At 41.8% G+C, this 14,468-nt stretch overlaps 5 protein-coding genes across 9 annotated transcripts; 2 read left to right on the forward strand and 3 right to left on the reverse strand.

Annotated features, from left to right (window-relative positions):
- Nucleotides 1-152: 152 nt before the first annotated feature.
- LOC6534626 (26S proteasome non-ATPase regulatory subunit 4) lies at nt 153-1,731 on the reverse strand. The gene is made up of 3 exons (XM_002095265.3): nt 1,619-1,731; nt 1,378-1,518; nt 153-1,316 (listed from the first exon to the last, which is right to left on the reverse strand). The coding sequence occupies exons 1-3, from the start codon at nt 1,642-1,644 to the stop codon at nt 293-295; spliced, it is 1,191 nt and encodes a 396-aa protein (XP_002095301.1). The 5' UTR covers nt 1,645-1,731; the 3' UTR covers nt 153-292.
- A 153-nt stretch (nt 1,732-1,884) lies between these two features.
- LOC6534632 (pickpocket protein 28) lies at nt 1,885-4,019 on the reverse strand. Its single transcript, XM_002095271.3, has 6 exons — nt 3,847-4,019; nt 3,686-3,785; nt 3,366-3,626; nt 3,099-3,309; nt 2,452-3,037; nt 1,885-1,997 (listed from the first exon to the last, which is right to left on the reverse strand). Exons 1-6 carry the CDS (start codon nt 3,998-4,000, stop codon nt 1,885-1,887), a joined length of 1,425 nt encoding a protein of 474 aa, XP_002095307.3. The 5' UTR covers nt 4,001-4,019.
- Nucleotides 4,020-5,038: 1,019 nt separating this feature from the next.
- Nucleotides 5,039-8,328, forward strand: LOC6534633 (probable E3 ubiquitin-protein ligase makorin-1). Of its 2 annotated transcripts, none has more exons than XM_015195263.2 (4): nt 5,039-5,197; nt 5,565-6,398; nt 6,697-6,970; nt 7,114-8,328. In XM_015195263.2, exons 2-4 carry the CDS (start codon nt 5,629-5,631, stop codon nt 7,216-7,218), a joined length of 1,149 nt encoding a protein of 382 aa, XP_015050749.2. In that variant the 5' UTR covers nt 5,039-5,197; nt 5,565-5,628; the 3' UTR covers nt 7,219-8,328. The 2 variants fall into 2 exon arrangements, with proteins under 2 accessions (XP_015050749.2, XP_002095308.3); XM_002095272.3 differs by lacking the exon at nt 5,039-5,197 and adding an exon at nt 5,274-5,474.
- A 975-nt stretch (nt 8,329-9,303) lies between these two features.
- LOC6534634 (protein ARV 2) lies at nt 9,304-10,430 on the forward strand. Of its 4 annotated transcripts, none has more exons than XM_039374820.1 (5): nt 9,304-9,491; nt 9,548-9,675; nt 9,726-9,864; nt 9,929-9,976; nt 10,034-10,175. In XM_039374820.1, the coding sequence occupies exons 1-4, from the start codon at nt 9,396-9,398 to the stop codon at nt 9,941-9,943; spliced, it is 378 nt and encodes a 125-aa protein (XP_039230754.1). In that variant the 5' UTR covers nt 9,304-9,395; the 3' UTR covers nt 9,944-9,976; nt 10,034-10,175. The 4 variants fall into 4 exon arrangements, with proteins under 4 accessions (XP_039230754.1, XP_015050750.1, XP_015050752.1 ...); XM_015195266.3 differs by having other exon boundaries at nt 9,308-9,491; nt 9,548-9,667; nt 10,034-10,430; XM_015195264.3 differs by having other exon boundaries at nt 9,305-9,491; nt 9,738-9,864; nt 9,929-10,080.
- Nucleotides 10,428-13,404, reverse strand: LOC6534635 (WD repeat-containing protein 26 homolog). Its single transcript, XM_002095274.4, has 3 exons — nt 12,941-13,404; nt 11,754-12,706; nt 10,428-11,466 (listed from the first exon to the last, which is right to left on the reverse strand). Exons 1-3 carry the CDS (start codon nt 13,394-13,396, stop codon nt 10,986-10,988), a joined length of 1,890 nt encoding a protein of 629 aa, XP_002095310.1. The 5' UTR covers nt 13,397-13,404; the 3' UTR covers nt 10,428-10,985.
- Between the last annotated feature and the right edge of the window lie 1,064 nt (nt 13,405-14,468).

A 14,468-nucleotide genomic window follows, 5' to 3' on the forward strand; every position in this document is an offset into this window, starting at 1 on the left:
AGCGTAAAAGATATACATTTTTGATTAGGATTACAGGCCGAGTCGATATGGCCATGTCTGTATGAAGGTCGAGATGTCTGGGAACTATCAGAACGAGGTTGAATTATCTCAATATTATTAAGGATGCAGAGAAAGAAAAGACCCTCGCAAAGTCAATTAGGTCAGGAGCATCCTTGTGTGTATTTGTTTATATATTTTCACTTGAAGCATAATTTGAAAGGGGGCTACAAATGATTTTAATGGGCATACAAATGCTTTAAACGAGCTTATTAGATATAATCATAGATGCGGTTTATTTTTTTTGCGAGTCCTTGCCGTCGCCCTTTTTGTCCTTGTCCTTGTTGAGTGAACCGACAGCATCGCGCACCGCCTCTGACTGGGGATCAACACCAGGCAGATTCTCTAGTACGCTCTGCAGGAAGGCCGGGTCACCGATCACCTCCGAGTAGTCCTCGTCCACGTCCATGGGGGCGTTTGTCTCGTCCGTCTTTGGGCGCTTTGCTTGCTGGGTAACCGTGTCGTCGGGAGCATCCTGCATGGACATCTGCATAGCGAAGGCAATTTGTTCCTCCTCAGTCATGTTAGCAAAGTCCGGCAAGTTGTCTTCCGGTGTTTCGGTGGACAGGGCCAGGGCACGCTGCAGCATTGCCTCCTCGGTGTTGGCCTCATTGTCTGCTCCGGCGCTTTCTTCGTTTCCAGGTCCAGATCCCGAAACGCCGCCTCCGCCACCAGCATCTCCCCCAGTCGGTGGAGCCCCATCGGGATTGGCGCGACGTTGCTCGCTCTCCTGGCGCTGCCGTTGTTCCTCCATAGATACACGCAAGGCAAGGGCCAATTCTGGGTCCTCGTTGGGATCTACACCGAATTCGAAGACGTTTCCGCCCAGACCAGCTCCACCCAATCCGTCTTCGCCCTGGATGATGGGTGACGACAGCAGGGCATCCGACAAAGCGGATCCCCGAGGCACACTGACCAAATGGGAGCCAGTGCCATCCTTGCCGTTCAGCGCGTTGATAAATGCTGTGAGAGTCTCATTGTTGTTGCCATGATCGCCGAAGCTAACTATGTCTACGTTGACCTTCTCCTTCTTGAGGCGCTTGGCCTGCTTCACTAAATCGCCTTCCTCGTGATTGATGGGAGAACCCACAAAGACCACGATGCGCATCTTGTGGTTCTTGCCTTGGCGATGCTTCAGCACCAGATGGGCAATTCGTATTCCGGTCAGGAGGTTTATCTCGCCCTTTGGCTGAACCAGATGCATCTTTGAGAAAATCCGGCCTACATCGCTAGTAAGAGTGGCCAGCACTTCCACGGTGCTAAGGGATAAACAAAGACACAATGAGTACTCGGCATGGCCACAGACAGCTCCACACTCACTTGGACAGAGTCATCAGGCCCACATTGTTCTCGGGATTGGATCGCAGCTTGGTCAGGCAGACCAGATTGATGCCATCTTTCTGGACGTTGAGACGAGTGGGAAAGTAATCTCCGTTGCGCTGGTAGTCGCTGTTATCAAAGCTGTAGAGGTGTAAATTATGAGTGTCAGGCCGCGCTCCATCGTAAGCAGTACGTGAAAACATCAAATCCTCTACGTATTGGACAAAAAACAATAATTTACCATATCATAGTACTCTCCAGAACCATTTTCGTATTTTTGCTTGTCACTTTGCCACTGAACTGTAATTTCCCAGGGTTGCCAGGGGATGTGCTGCTTCAGCAATCGGTATTAAAATGCCAGCTTTGTATGACCGTTGTGCGGGATTTTTGTTCCATTCTATTGAAAACCATTTTTACGTTACTCTACACCCGTCCGGACGTAATTTACATTTTGTGACATATTTAAATAATTTTTTTTTATTTGCAGAAGCCGAAAGGTACACATAATCAGAATATAATTATAAGCAACAGTGCTAAAATGAAGAAAATTATGTATATAATCTCAGCAATAAATATTACACTAAATCCAATCATTAAGCTCATAATGCCACCAGTTGACGCTGGAAAAGATAAAAGAAGGATAAATAGCTTTAGTCAACTGTCTCAAAATCGGTTAACTGATCACAGATACTCTGTGAACAAACTCAAGATGAAATTTGTATACGGTTTTATGGGTTTTGGATTAGCTCTAAACTAGGGATAAACTAATCACGGGATGAGAAAAAGTGAGGAGTTACATTTTGTAGTGATTAATACTAATATTTAATAATTAATGTATATTTATATTAAGTAATAATTAATATGGACTACGTGGACCGTTATTGAGTAATAAAAGCAGATAGTAATAGGTTATCAAGAGTCAGCTCAAGTTAAAAGCCCCCTTCGAGTTAAAACAAGACGGACGGACGGACATCCCTTATCGACTAGGATAATGTTCCCGATGAGGAATTATTGGAATTAAAGTTGCTGTCTGCGTAACGAGATTAACAAAATGTATCATACAAAGTATCATACCCATATATTCAGTGGGTCCGGTATACGAAGTCCTTACACTGCTTCTAAAATAGTTGTCGGTATGAAAGAAGTTGACTACCGCCAAGTTTTGGCGTATGTAATCACTGGAGAAATTCGTTAGGTAGTTGGTTTGTGCCTTGACGTCCTTTTGGCTAAAAGGAGTTGAAAAAGCATCGGGAAAGAAAATTAAATCATGGCAGCTGGTCAGGCAAAGCTCCTTGCACTCTGAGCTCTGTAGGTCGAAGATCTGGGACTCTGCACGATTCAGACATTCAAAGTGGAACACATCGCACACTGAGGCGTTGGGATAAATAAGTGGTAAGTAATAGGGAATGCAATTGCAGAGTCTCTGAAAAAACTTGGAGTCGCACTCTGCCTCGCAATTTCGGCGCGTATAGTAGCGGTAGAAGAGCAATTCCTGCTCGTCACTAAAAATACATTGGCGTTTCGTCCTGTGAATATTTCTTATAGAAGGTATGGCTTCAACGTTTCTAGCTATGATGCGAAAACTCGTCTGATGTCCAATCATCACAGGTAATCCCGACTCCTTCATGCGCGGCTGGTCTATCGGATTGTACAGGAGTACCTGAAAAGTTATGTATAAATCAGCTGTATAAATCAGTCAAAAACCGTATAACAAAACTTACCTTAAAGCCCTGACCGTTTGTGGAGGAGCAGAAATAGTCGTCGACGTGACCGTTGAGAACGATTTGCAGACCCATCGAGGCACCAACTCCAACTCCCGGACGGGGATAATACCTTGAAGGTAGTCTGTGTGGATAGCCAGATATTGGATCCCAGTCTACGGCGATGTCTGCAAACCTGTCGGACGAAGTGTAGTCGCGAATATAGGGTGATCTTTAAATGGATAAACGTGTAAGTCTGTGGTTAATTTGGCCCTAGCTGAACCTTACTTGAATTTATAAAGGTAATACGGATGCAGAACATTAAATATGCAGCACATTCCTTCATCCACGAAGGTTTCTCTGAAGATGTCAGTGCAGGGTATTCTTTGTTGATGAAAAATGCACGATACTATCAGATCTGCACACTTCTCAGAAACATCCAATATGAAATTTGGAAATGTTTCATTTCTGTGCTGATTATCCATGTATTGCGAGTAACTAGTTTCCTTAAAGCAGGTCTTTTGGAGCATTGCGTATCCTAATGATCCTCTAATATTGTTTACAAATAAATTGGTTTACCATGTATGACCTAACTAAAATGTACTTACGGCATTAAATGCTCTACTTTCGACTTTTTAGCCTGGTTCATATTGCAAACCGTAATTGCTGGAAACGGAATTTGATCCACGGGAGTCGCTTTAGAACTTACTTTAAAAAGATGAGAATGAATTGGCATCTATAAGAATAATATAATTTACAATTTATTTACTTCCAATAATAACAGGGGTGCTGTCCCACGTATTATAAATTCCAATTGCCAAGTTTACGGCCACAGAAAGAACCAATGCGAAAATAATGGCGAAGTATAGCTTTATCCACCAAGAATAATTATTATCGCTAATAACGTATTTAAGCATTTCCATTGAAGTATTTCTTAGGAAACTTTTCGCCCTTCCTCGGTTAACATTCCAAATGTGTTCAGGTTTTATTTTTATCAAGCGCATGTTCTGGCTTTTGTAAGGTTTGTATAAATACTGTTCACCTGAGTAGGGCACGATTTACTTCTAATTGATTCATAGGGACTACAAAAGTCTAAAAAGGGTTTCTTGTAAATCGGTTTTAATTTACTTGAGTAATGGTTTTTTTATATGTTTTGAACGTCCGTTAAAGTCGGTACTGCTACACAGAACAAATTTCTAGGTAATGTTGATAATCACATAAATTTACATATTGATTTATGTAAATTTACACAAGCGGAACCATTTTACATTGATATGTAAATTGAATGTTTCATTTTTAACTTAAAGCCAAAATATAATAAAAAAAAGGGTTTTATACCGTTCCAACTACATTATAATAAGAAACTCTCTCTTTATTCACATAATTTAATTTGCGCATGTATGTTTGTACCATTTCTAAGCAATTTTTTCGTGTGGAGTAACGCTGGTCATGTCATTAATGTTGCATCATTAGCAAGCATAATTAAATATATACCCTTTAACACCAATTACAATAAAACGCTGGATAGAAATAAATATTTACGATTAGTAAATTGCTTTCTAAGCTTTAATCTAATAGTGATTTACATTGTACAAACTTGTATTTAATTTAAATAATGGTTATTGCTATTATTACCTTACATCATCGACTAGTCAAATAATATACTATATTTGTTCAAAGTTCCTATTTAGTTTAAATTTCCACGCCCACTCTTACGCCCATACCACCCATAACAGTTACACCAGCACTCGATTTTTGGTTTGATTTTATTATTTTGTTGCCAATGGCTATCTATATGGCACAACAAATTTTGATATTTCTCCGTCGAACTCCCACTATCTTAGTAACAGGTATCAGATAGTCGATAACTGCACTAAAGCGCTTTTCCTGTTTTCGTTTTCATTCTTTTACAGGGTTCCCTGTAAAATAATCCCTCAAACATTTCATGATCAAACGGTTTGTTGTGCGTGTGATTTCAACAGTCGGTAGCTTTGGTCACACTGCGGAAAAAATTGTGAATGTGATCCAAGGTGCATAAAACGACAAAGTAAAAACTGTGAGTGCTGCGGACATTAAACCAGCTTCGATTTTAGGAAGTCGCATTCACTGAGAGCCAGCAGGTAATGTAAAACATTCAAGGAGGGCGATGCAAGCGTTAGTTTGAAGATCAAGAACGCAACGTTTATACGCGTATAGGAATCCACACACTTGCATACATACAAACACTGCATATTTCGCTGATGCTAAGGGGATAATTTAAATGCAGAAGTTGTCACTAGTGCATTTCGTATGGTTTCCTGCTGAGGATTGCGAAAACTGCCAATCAACTAAGGTTTACAGTGTGCATGGGCTCTGTTTGGCCGAATTTGCGTATATACGCAGTGGCTGTGTCTGTAGGTATGTTCACTTGGGGGTAAGAACGCTTGAGACTGGAGGTCACACTTCCCCGAATTTACACAATCGCTAACCCCTCGCCTTTGCTTTCAGGTCTTCGTCCAGACTTGTCAGTGATTTGAAAACCCGAAAACCCTTTTGCAATCATCGTAGCGAAATGAGTGCCGTCACCAGCAGCGATACAGCCATCAGCGGCATGGCCCTTGGCCGGAGCCAGACCATCTGCCGCTACTACGTGCGCGGCATCTGTCGCTTCGGGGAGCTTTGCCGTTTCTCCCACGACTTGAGCCGCGGTCGCCCCGAGTGCGAGCAGCAGGTGGCCACCGATGTGCTCCCAAAGCCCAGTACGAGCACCAGCAGCAGCAGCGGCACCCACAGCGCCAGCATCTCCACTCAGCAGAGGAACTGGGCAAACGCCCCGGTGTTCGTGCCTAGCCAAAAGCGAAATACTGCCCACGAACAGAGCGAGTTTGAGACTACTGTGGACCCTGAGGCGCAGGCTGCAGCTAGCTATGATACATTAGCCCCAGGTGTCTCCTGGGCCGAAGTAGTGGGCGGACCTTCATCTCTAAACAAAGGGCACTACGCCGAGGAGAACGGTCCCTGCGCCTGGGGAGAATTCTCCGCCTACCCAATTCACATGGAGCTGTGCGAAATGTGCGACCAGTATTGCCTGCATCCCACGGATCAAGTCCAGCGGAAGAGTCACAACCGCGAGTGCCTCCAGCAGCACGAACAAGCCATGGAGCTATCCTTCGCCATTGCCAGATCGAAGGACAAGACGTGCGGCATCTGCTTCGACACGATTATGGAGAAGGCGGGAAGAGAAAAGCGCTTCGGCATTCTCCCTAACTGCAACCACATATTTTGCTTGGAGTGCATTCGCACATGGCGCCAGGCCAAACAGTTTGAGCACAAAATAACGCGGTAAGTAAATGATTGAGAAGTAACGTATGTTGACGGCCATTTTGTTCTTTGTTTGGTATTGTTGGTATCCAAAGTCAAAATAAGCCGTAAAAGGCGTTTTTACCTAGAGTTGCTTAATGGAATGGAACGACAAACATAATGCGTTTATAAGTAAACATTTCCAAATAAAGCTTTACTCCTTAACTAGACGTTAGTATTTGTACTATACAGAAAAATATCCAGAATTCAAATTAAATTGATATTTGCGTGAGGCAAATGGACGCATAATTTTAATGCCAATTTAATCGTTTATCTGCAGAGCTTGCCCTGAATGTCGCGTGTGCTCGGATTTTGTCTGTCCCAGTGCGTTCTGGGTGGAGACCAAGGAGGAAAAGGACAAATTGCTCAACGATTACCGCGCCGCCTTGGGAGCAAAGGACTGCAAATACTTCAAAAAAGGAGAGGGCAAGTGTCCCTTTGGTAACAAGTGTTTCTACAAGCACGCCCTGCCCAACGGAGATATCGTCGATGTTGGTTTGCCGAAGCGCACTCGGAAGTTACAGAGCCAGAATGAAATAATTGATTTACTTGATGTGAGTACAAATTCTTAAAATCCGAGCTTGTAAAAGCTACCTCCTTATATTTCTATTTAAAGGGTTATTTCAGTAGTTAATTTAGAAATTGTGACATAAAAACTATAGAAAAAGCCACTAAAATAATATATTATCTGTTATAGATCTATCTCTGGGACTACGTAGATAGGCGTGATTATCATTGGCTGGAGATGTTTTCAAGTGATATCACTAGTTCCGAAAGTTCCGATTACTCGGATGACGAGTAAGCTTCTGAAGCAGAAGGAAACAAAAAAATCAACAACAGCCCAAAAGCATACAAATTTGGATATAAAATCCCAGAAACACGTAAACAATATTCAAACGATATATATAAACGATACTGAACCAAATATCGAATGCGAAATTAAACAAAATAATGTATTTGGGTACCAAATTTAGGTTACATAATATTTATTCTCCACTTAATGCAACGAAATTTACAGCAACTTTCCGTACTTGTATTGAATTAAATTACATTTAATACCTTTAACAAGTGGTTTAACCTAAACCTGAAGGAACATTGATATATCATTAAATTTCAATACACAATTTTAGAGTTAAACAAGCAGGAAACAGTACATTTTGAAAATAGGTGATAAAAAACATGTAAATTATGGCTTTCAGACTGAATTGTAAAGATAAAAATGCATACATTCTTTAATCGGTTTTCTACTCATTTTTTGAAGTTTAACAACTACAACTAAGTGAAACGCACATAGCAATCCACATGAACACGTCTATCTGGATACTTGCATTCAGCATCGAATAAGTCTATGTATCAAACCGAGCAGAAACTATTCCCTTTCGCCGATGAATGAAATTTTGTTATTGTTATGAGCCTTTGTGTTAGAGTATTACTGTTGCATACCTATAATTCAGTATAATTGTAATTGTTGGCCACAAGCGTAATACCCAATCCACTACAAATATGATATGTATAACATCTTTACTGTATATGAATTTTAAGTTTATACTTTCGAAATGTACCTCTTTAAAATGTTTTATTTTTACTGATACAAATGTAATGTGTTGTCCATGGGAAAAGCAACAATTAAATATAAAAAGGGAACTAACATATAAACTCAACATGTTTGAAATCCAAAATCTAAAATTAATGTAACAATACTTGAAAATCTCAATAATTGCATAGATTCGGGTTCAACGATTAACAATTCAAGCCCATTTGTATGTGATTCTAGTTGACAAACAACAAATATCTTATGAGTAATTGGAAATAAGTACATAGTTTTAAAAACTAAAATATGGTCGTTGAAGTATGATATAAAATGAAAATTTCACTTTAACAAATACATGCTATCGCAAAAGCTGCAACGCAATGCCTTTGTTCTAATCTTCCTTTCTTCCGACGTCATGTACCACATTGAGGACCCACGTAGGAATTTGCTGGAAGTAACCTCATCGCATAATAATGAGAAAGCGTAATGTAAGCTATGTAAGTGTAGTAACTAAATTTTTGTGTAAAATTATGAGTTTGTCCGATAAGATTTGCAAAATAGCTAAACCTATCCAGAAGTGATATTTTTCTTTAATTTTTGAACTGGATTACAAAATAAGTAATTGAACAGAATAAACTCTTAAATCAAAATACTTTGCAGTAACAAACTAATAATTGTTAGAAAATATTCGGGGTCCGTTCAAATAAATTATAAATATAAAACGAGCCTTGAATCGAATACTAATTGTGCCATTTCCCATTTTAAAAATTGTTCAAAACAAAACCCAACCAATCTGGCTGAAGTTGTACCTAGATTAGATTAAAAATAAAATTTGTAATATTATGTTAATATTAAAACGCAGGAATGGAATAAATACAAAATAAAACAATTTCTAGACGAATCTATATGTAGGGTCTTTAATCAGACTTTCTTTATTACACGGATTTTTTTGGTACTTATTACTATTTTTAGAAACCCTTACGTTTTAAATGAATTTTTCGGTATTCAGGTAAAAGTCCTTTCTTCTTTTCATATTTTTTACAATAAACCCTAATTTCCCTTATTTTAAATTTGACAATGGTTGTAGTTTACACAACAGTTATCTGTTATTTCAGTTCAGTTTTTCAGCCTTTTTAAAGTTTTAAAATAATTTTTAAAGCTGAACTTCACCTTTGAACAATATAACATTGTAATCATTTTTGAACTAAATCACTTGAATGATCGCCAACGTAAGAAATTAAAATATTATATCAGAACCCTAAAATTTTTTAAGTAGGATTGAAATGGTAAGCCATTCAAAGCTGAGGCGTTGCAGTATTTTGAAACTAACGGTTACGAAGTGCATTGGCCGTATTATTGGGTTCTCTGGAAACGGTAATACTAATCAGCTGATGGTTACAAATGTTTGATTTTTCGGACGACAAATTAAATTTTGGATTGGCTGCGAAATGACAGAAAAGAAGCGGTTTGTCTGCGTAAATTGTGGACACAGAGTAAAAGAACTGTTCAAGAAATACAGCAATACTATGAAAGCCACGCAATGCGTAAGAAAATAATGAAGAGAACTATCGTTGGATTTAGTTTAATTACTATTCCGCAGGACAAATGTCACAAAATCACGGATAAATACATTGAGTTCGAGGAGTTTATCATATTAATAGATGCACTACTATTAGATTCGTGCGCCTTCCGGCACATCATATACAATGGAGACTTTAAGGTGACTAGGTGAGAATGTCCCTTTGGTGTAGTGCTCTAAAATGTATGCTATGTTATAGGTCTACTGGAAGGTTTCGCTGGTCGTGCTGCTCCTGGAATCCTTTGCACTTTGCCGCCAAAAATTGCCCGACCCTCCGAGTGCCTCTTTACACGTCCATGAAAAGGGCTTTTACACATATACTCTTCAAAATATGGGAGGTACTTAACCTTTGTTTTTTTATGCAATGCAAAAGTTTCCTATATCAATTTCTCAATTTTATAGATTACATGTTCATGACTCTATTGCTGCTAATAATCACCGCCACTCTAAGTATTGATTGGATGCAAAAAATAGGTTTTCGAAGTTTTACCTTAATTATATTTAAAGTGGTGCTGATCTCCAATCTCTCCAAGTTCTTTCTTTTGCCCATTCTGGTATGGCGAAATAATACGACCGTTTTTGGACGGAATTTGCACCATCTTCTAGTAATGGGTCATCACCTCTGCTCTCTGGTCCTCGCATACGAGGCAGTCGGAGCCACTAAGAAGAACCTGCGGTGGTGGGCACTAACTTTGGTAGTTCTGGCTTTCGCCTTCAAGGAAACTGCGAGGCAGTTTGTCTCACTCGTTGTGGAGGAGCATTTTACTTAAGTGAGAATTGTGTAGGCAATTGATTATAAAAGGCTGAAATTGGTTAAACAAATTCCTTTGTTTATGTTATTTAACAACGCAAACCTTTACTCGGAAATAAGTGACAAAAACGTACAATAAAAAAGCAAAGCTAATTTTTTACTCAAATTTTATTGATTGCTTATGACCCAAGGTAATCGAAACATCGACATTTAAAAACATATATAGAACTATTTTTATTGTGTCTGTTGGGTATCAATTACGTCAAATCGTGTTAAATACTAAATGTCGGAAACTGCATAGAACAAATCAAATGGCAATATTTAATAATTTGAAAACCAAGCAGGTCGTTCGCACTTTTGATAAATGAAAAGATCGAGAAGAGTCGCTAATATAGGCCGGAAATATTAATTTGCATCGCCATATACATACATAAAAAAGAAATCTGAGAACGAATCGATTTCTTGTTATAGCATAGTAGATATGATGTAATGCCTCTCCTTTCGTGTTAATGTACTTAAGTAATTAATGCTAATCGTAAGTCATGCTGCTCATACATCTTGTTGTAATGGCAGTTTGTAGCAACGACGACCCCGACGCGCAATCAGAGCGGGACGCATTCTGCTTTTATATCGAAGTCAGGACGCACTATAACTATATCAGCATCCAAAATCCATCCTACGCACATCCATTTGCTACGGCTCGGGACCTTAAGTCATATTCCAGGAGGACGAAGACGAGCTAGAAGAGCAATCGTCGCTCTCAGTCGTTGCACTGCTGCCGTTGGGCTTCGGTCCCCAAATCCTAACGGTGGCGTCATCGCTGGCGCTGGCCAGCAGGGACGGGTACACGGGGTTCCAGGACACGCAGTTCACCGTCTTGGTGTGCCCGGCCAGCTTGGCCAACGGCTCCTCGCGCTTGATGTGCCAAATGTAGACGACCTTGTCCTCGCTGCCGCTGGCCACGAAGCTCTCGTTAACGCCTCCGAAGCAGGAGTGGATTGCGAAGTTGCTCTGACGTATACCTTGAAAACGGCGCACAAGGCACTTGTCCTCGATGTCCCAGAGGTGAAGGCCTTGGTTTGAGACGTTCAGCAAGGCCAATCGGTCGGCGGAGTTGATGCTGAAGGTCATTATGGGATGTGGCTCCCTCAGAATATCAAAGTCTGAACGCGGGCTATCAAAGTTGTACCTAAAATTAAAAGAAGTAAACTTTTCAAGAGTGTGCTAGTTTTAACGTAAGAGAGTTTTTAATTTAAATCGTAAAACAACAATGGGTTTGGTTTTTTAAAGTCTTTTCATACCAAAAGGAACATTGGTAAAGCCTATATTACCTTTAGTGGAAATAATCTGCTAATACGAAGACAGGTTTTTGAATTTTTGCATTTTTAAAACCTTTAATAATATATGAATAATACGCTTTAAGTTTCAATGAACCAAGTTAACGAAGTGCAACCACCTATTTCTAATTCTGCTTACCCTCTGATTCGGTAATGATTATCGGCCGCTAAGATCGTTTTGTTGTCTGCCCGAAAGGCTATGCTGTTGACGCGCACTCCCTCCCAGGAGTCGACTATGGTGCCGTTTAGGTCGCATAGATAAAGCTGACCCTTCTGGCCACCGCAGACGAAGCGAGCGCCATCGCGACTGAAGGCACCGCAGGCCAGGCTGTCCTCCAGAGACTGCGAGAATTTGACCACCAGCTTGCCATCGTCTACGTTCCAGATGTAGAGCTCGTGGGAATCCTCGGTGCCGCCGACAAGGATGAGCTTGGAGTCGGGACTCCAGCTGACGAAGCTCACGCTGAGCTGGGCCTGACCGTCGAGAACGCGACGGTGCTTGAGGGTCAGCTTGTACGGATCAACATCCCAGATAATCACAGTGGAGTCTTTGCTGCCCGTCGCCAATTTGAGGCCGTCGGGCGAGAACTTGCAGAACCACACCTCGTCGCAGTGGTCGGTAAGGATCTGTATAGTTTGCATGGGAAAGCCGTCAGTGGTGCAGCAGTGGTCGGTAAGCAGCGAGACTGTCTCCAGATTCGTCTCCCACGCCATGTCGTGGCAGGGGCAGTGCTGGCTCTGCAGCTCCACGGCCTGCTGCAGCAAGGTGCGCAGGCGCCGTGGCGACATCATCACCGACGGCGGCATAAATGTCTGTAGGCGCTCCATGACCAAGGCCCGCGACAGGATGCCCTTGCCCTCCCACTTGGCGCGCTGGTAAAGGTCTTGGTTGGTAGAACACATCATGTATGAGGACAGCTGGTGCACACGCGTTATGTTATGTTGCAGGGGAGTAAGCTCGCTGCGAAGGACGTGAAGGGCGTCCAAGGGATTCCCATCATCCAAATGCTCTAAATACTTTTGCTCCAGCAATATGAACTTCATTTCGGTGATCGTTGCCAGCTTTCCATTGTCGATTAATGGCTCCAAGTCCTGCAATAATCGCATTCGTTAAGTAGCTTCTCAAAAATAAATTTAAATACAAATAGTAAGATGGTCTAAGTTTGTAAACAAAGGTTCGGCTTCTGAAGTTAATAAACTACATCCATACAGTAAAATTTGTTTTACTCGAGCTATTCAAATATAGAAACTCGAAAACTTATAGGATCATAAAAAAACAAACTGAGTACTTCTAAGAACCATTCGTACGAAAGTAAAGCTAATTACCTTGAGGTCTGAATCTGCCTTTGACCAGTCTCCCATTAGGACGTGCTCCCTAAACTTGGTTGCAGAAGGGTGCTCCAAATAGCATCCGGATTCCAACATGAGCGTCTGGACCGACTTATCGAGCCCCACGTCGTGTAGATACTGCCCGATCAGTCGGATGATCTCCTGATTGGACTTGTCCAGCTGCACACCGCTGTAGCTGGTGTTTTCCCGATTGTTTTCGCCGTCGACGATACGACTGCTGCTGCCATTGTTGACAATAAAGCCGTTGTGTTTGGAGTCGTGTCCGTTAGTGGCGGCGCTGCTGCCCGAGGGATTCTCATCGCCGATGCCGACGCTGTCCTCGCCACTGCCACCCTCGCGGGCCACGTTCTCGGCACTGCCGCCGGAATTTAGCGTGGAACCCTCGAGAGGCCTGGAGCAGGAGCCGCTCGACGTGGAACTCGTGCTCTGCATAGTTGCCTCGAAGCCCTGTGTCCTGCTGCTACTATGATCCCGTGGTCTCTTGTTGCTGTCTATCGGTTTTTGATGAGCTTTGCTGGGATTTGCCAATGCTTCCGTGCTGGAGACTGTAGAAGTGGAGGAGTTTAATTGGAGCTGTAACTGCTGAGCCGCTCGCGACGTGGATGCCGCATCTACTGATCCTGCGGCACTGGAAATGGAGAAGGCGGATGAGGACGCGGAGCCTGAGCCTCCTGAGCGACGACCCTTTTTGCGCGGCGGCTGGTCCTCAGACGAGGCACCAGTTGCAGCAGCCTTTTTGTTGTTTCTATCAATTTTGAGTCCTTTGCGAACGCGGCAGCAACAAGCAGGCTCTGCCTCCGGCTCAGCCTCTCCAGAACCCGATCCCGAGCAAGTGCCTCCAACCTGAACCGCTGCCTGATGGGCCTAGGCGGCCTGAGTCGACGATTGCTCAAGGGGTGTTTAGCGTGATTGGGGCTCCGTTTCTGGCAGTTGATAGCACTCGCTGATTGCAGTTCAATCTACGACCTGCAGGGAAGGTATAGCACATTATATTCCAGCTACATTGTAAGAATACAGTTCGTTATCTTTCTATTAAATGGAAACGGGACCCAAAGAATAACTAATGCCCCATTTGGGACTCTATATTTAACCTTGTTTCGCTGTTCGACCTTTAACCCTCTACTATGGAAAGTGCAGTTTGTGGTCTATCTTTTCAAAAGCGTAACTAAAAGTATTACTACCCAAAAATGAGAGAGCCACCCGCCGAGTCTCCTAATCTCGTCAATACACAAAATCAATCAATACCAAAATCAAGGGTATTTTCATTCGGCTCTTTTCTTTTCTACACATTACATTTGTATGTACATGTGTATGTGCAATGTACATGCATTTTACTTACGTATGTACATCCCTGATGGCTGCACAGTCGTGGACAAAAATAGTGGTATGGCTATATATATTAGGAAAACCGAGGAAAATTAGAAAAGTTAAATTATGTTATCTCAATCTCAGTTTTATGCTATATAACAACACTAGTCTTGACATGTATTAGAATTAGAATAAC

The sequence above is a fragment of the Drosophila yakuba genome, chromosome 3L, assembly GCF_016746365.2.
Source record: "Drosophila yakuba strain Tai18E2 chromosome 3L, Prin_Dyak_Tai18E2_2.1, whole genome shotgun sequence".
In the NCBI taxonomy this organism is placed as follows: domain Eukaryota; kingdom Metazoa; phylum Arthropoda; class Insecta; order Diptera; family Drosophilidae; genus Drosophila; species Drosophila yakuba.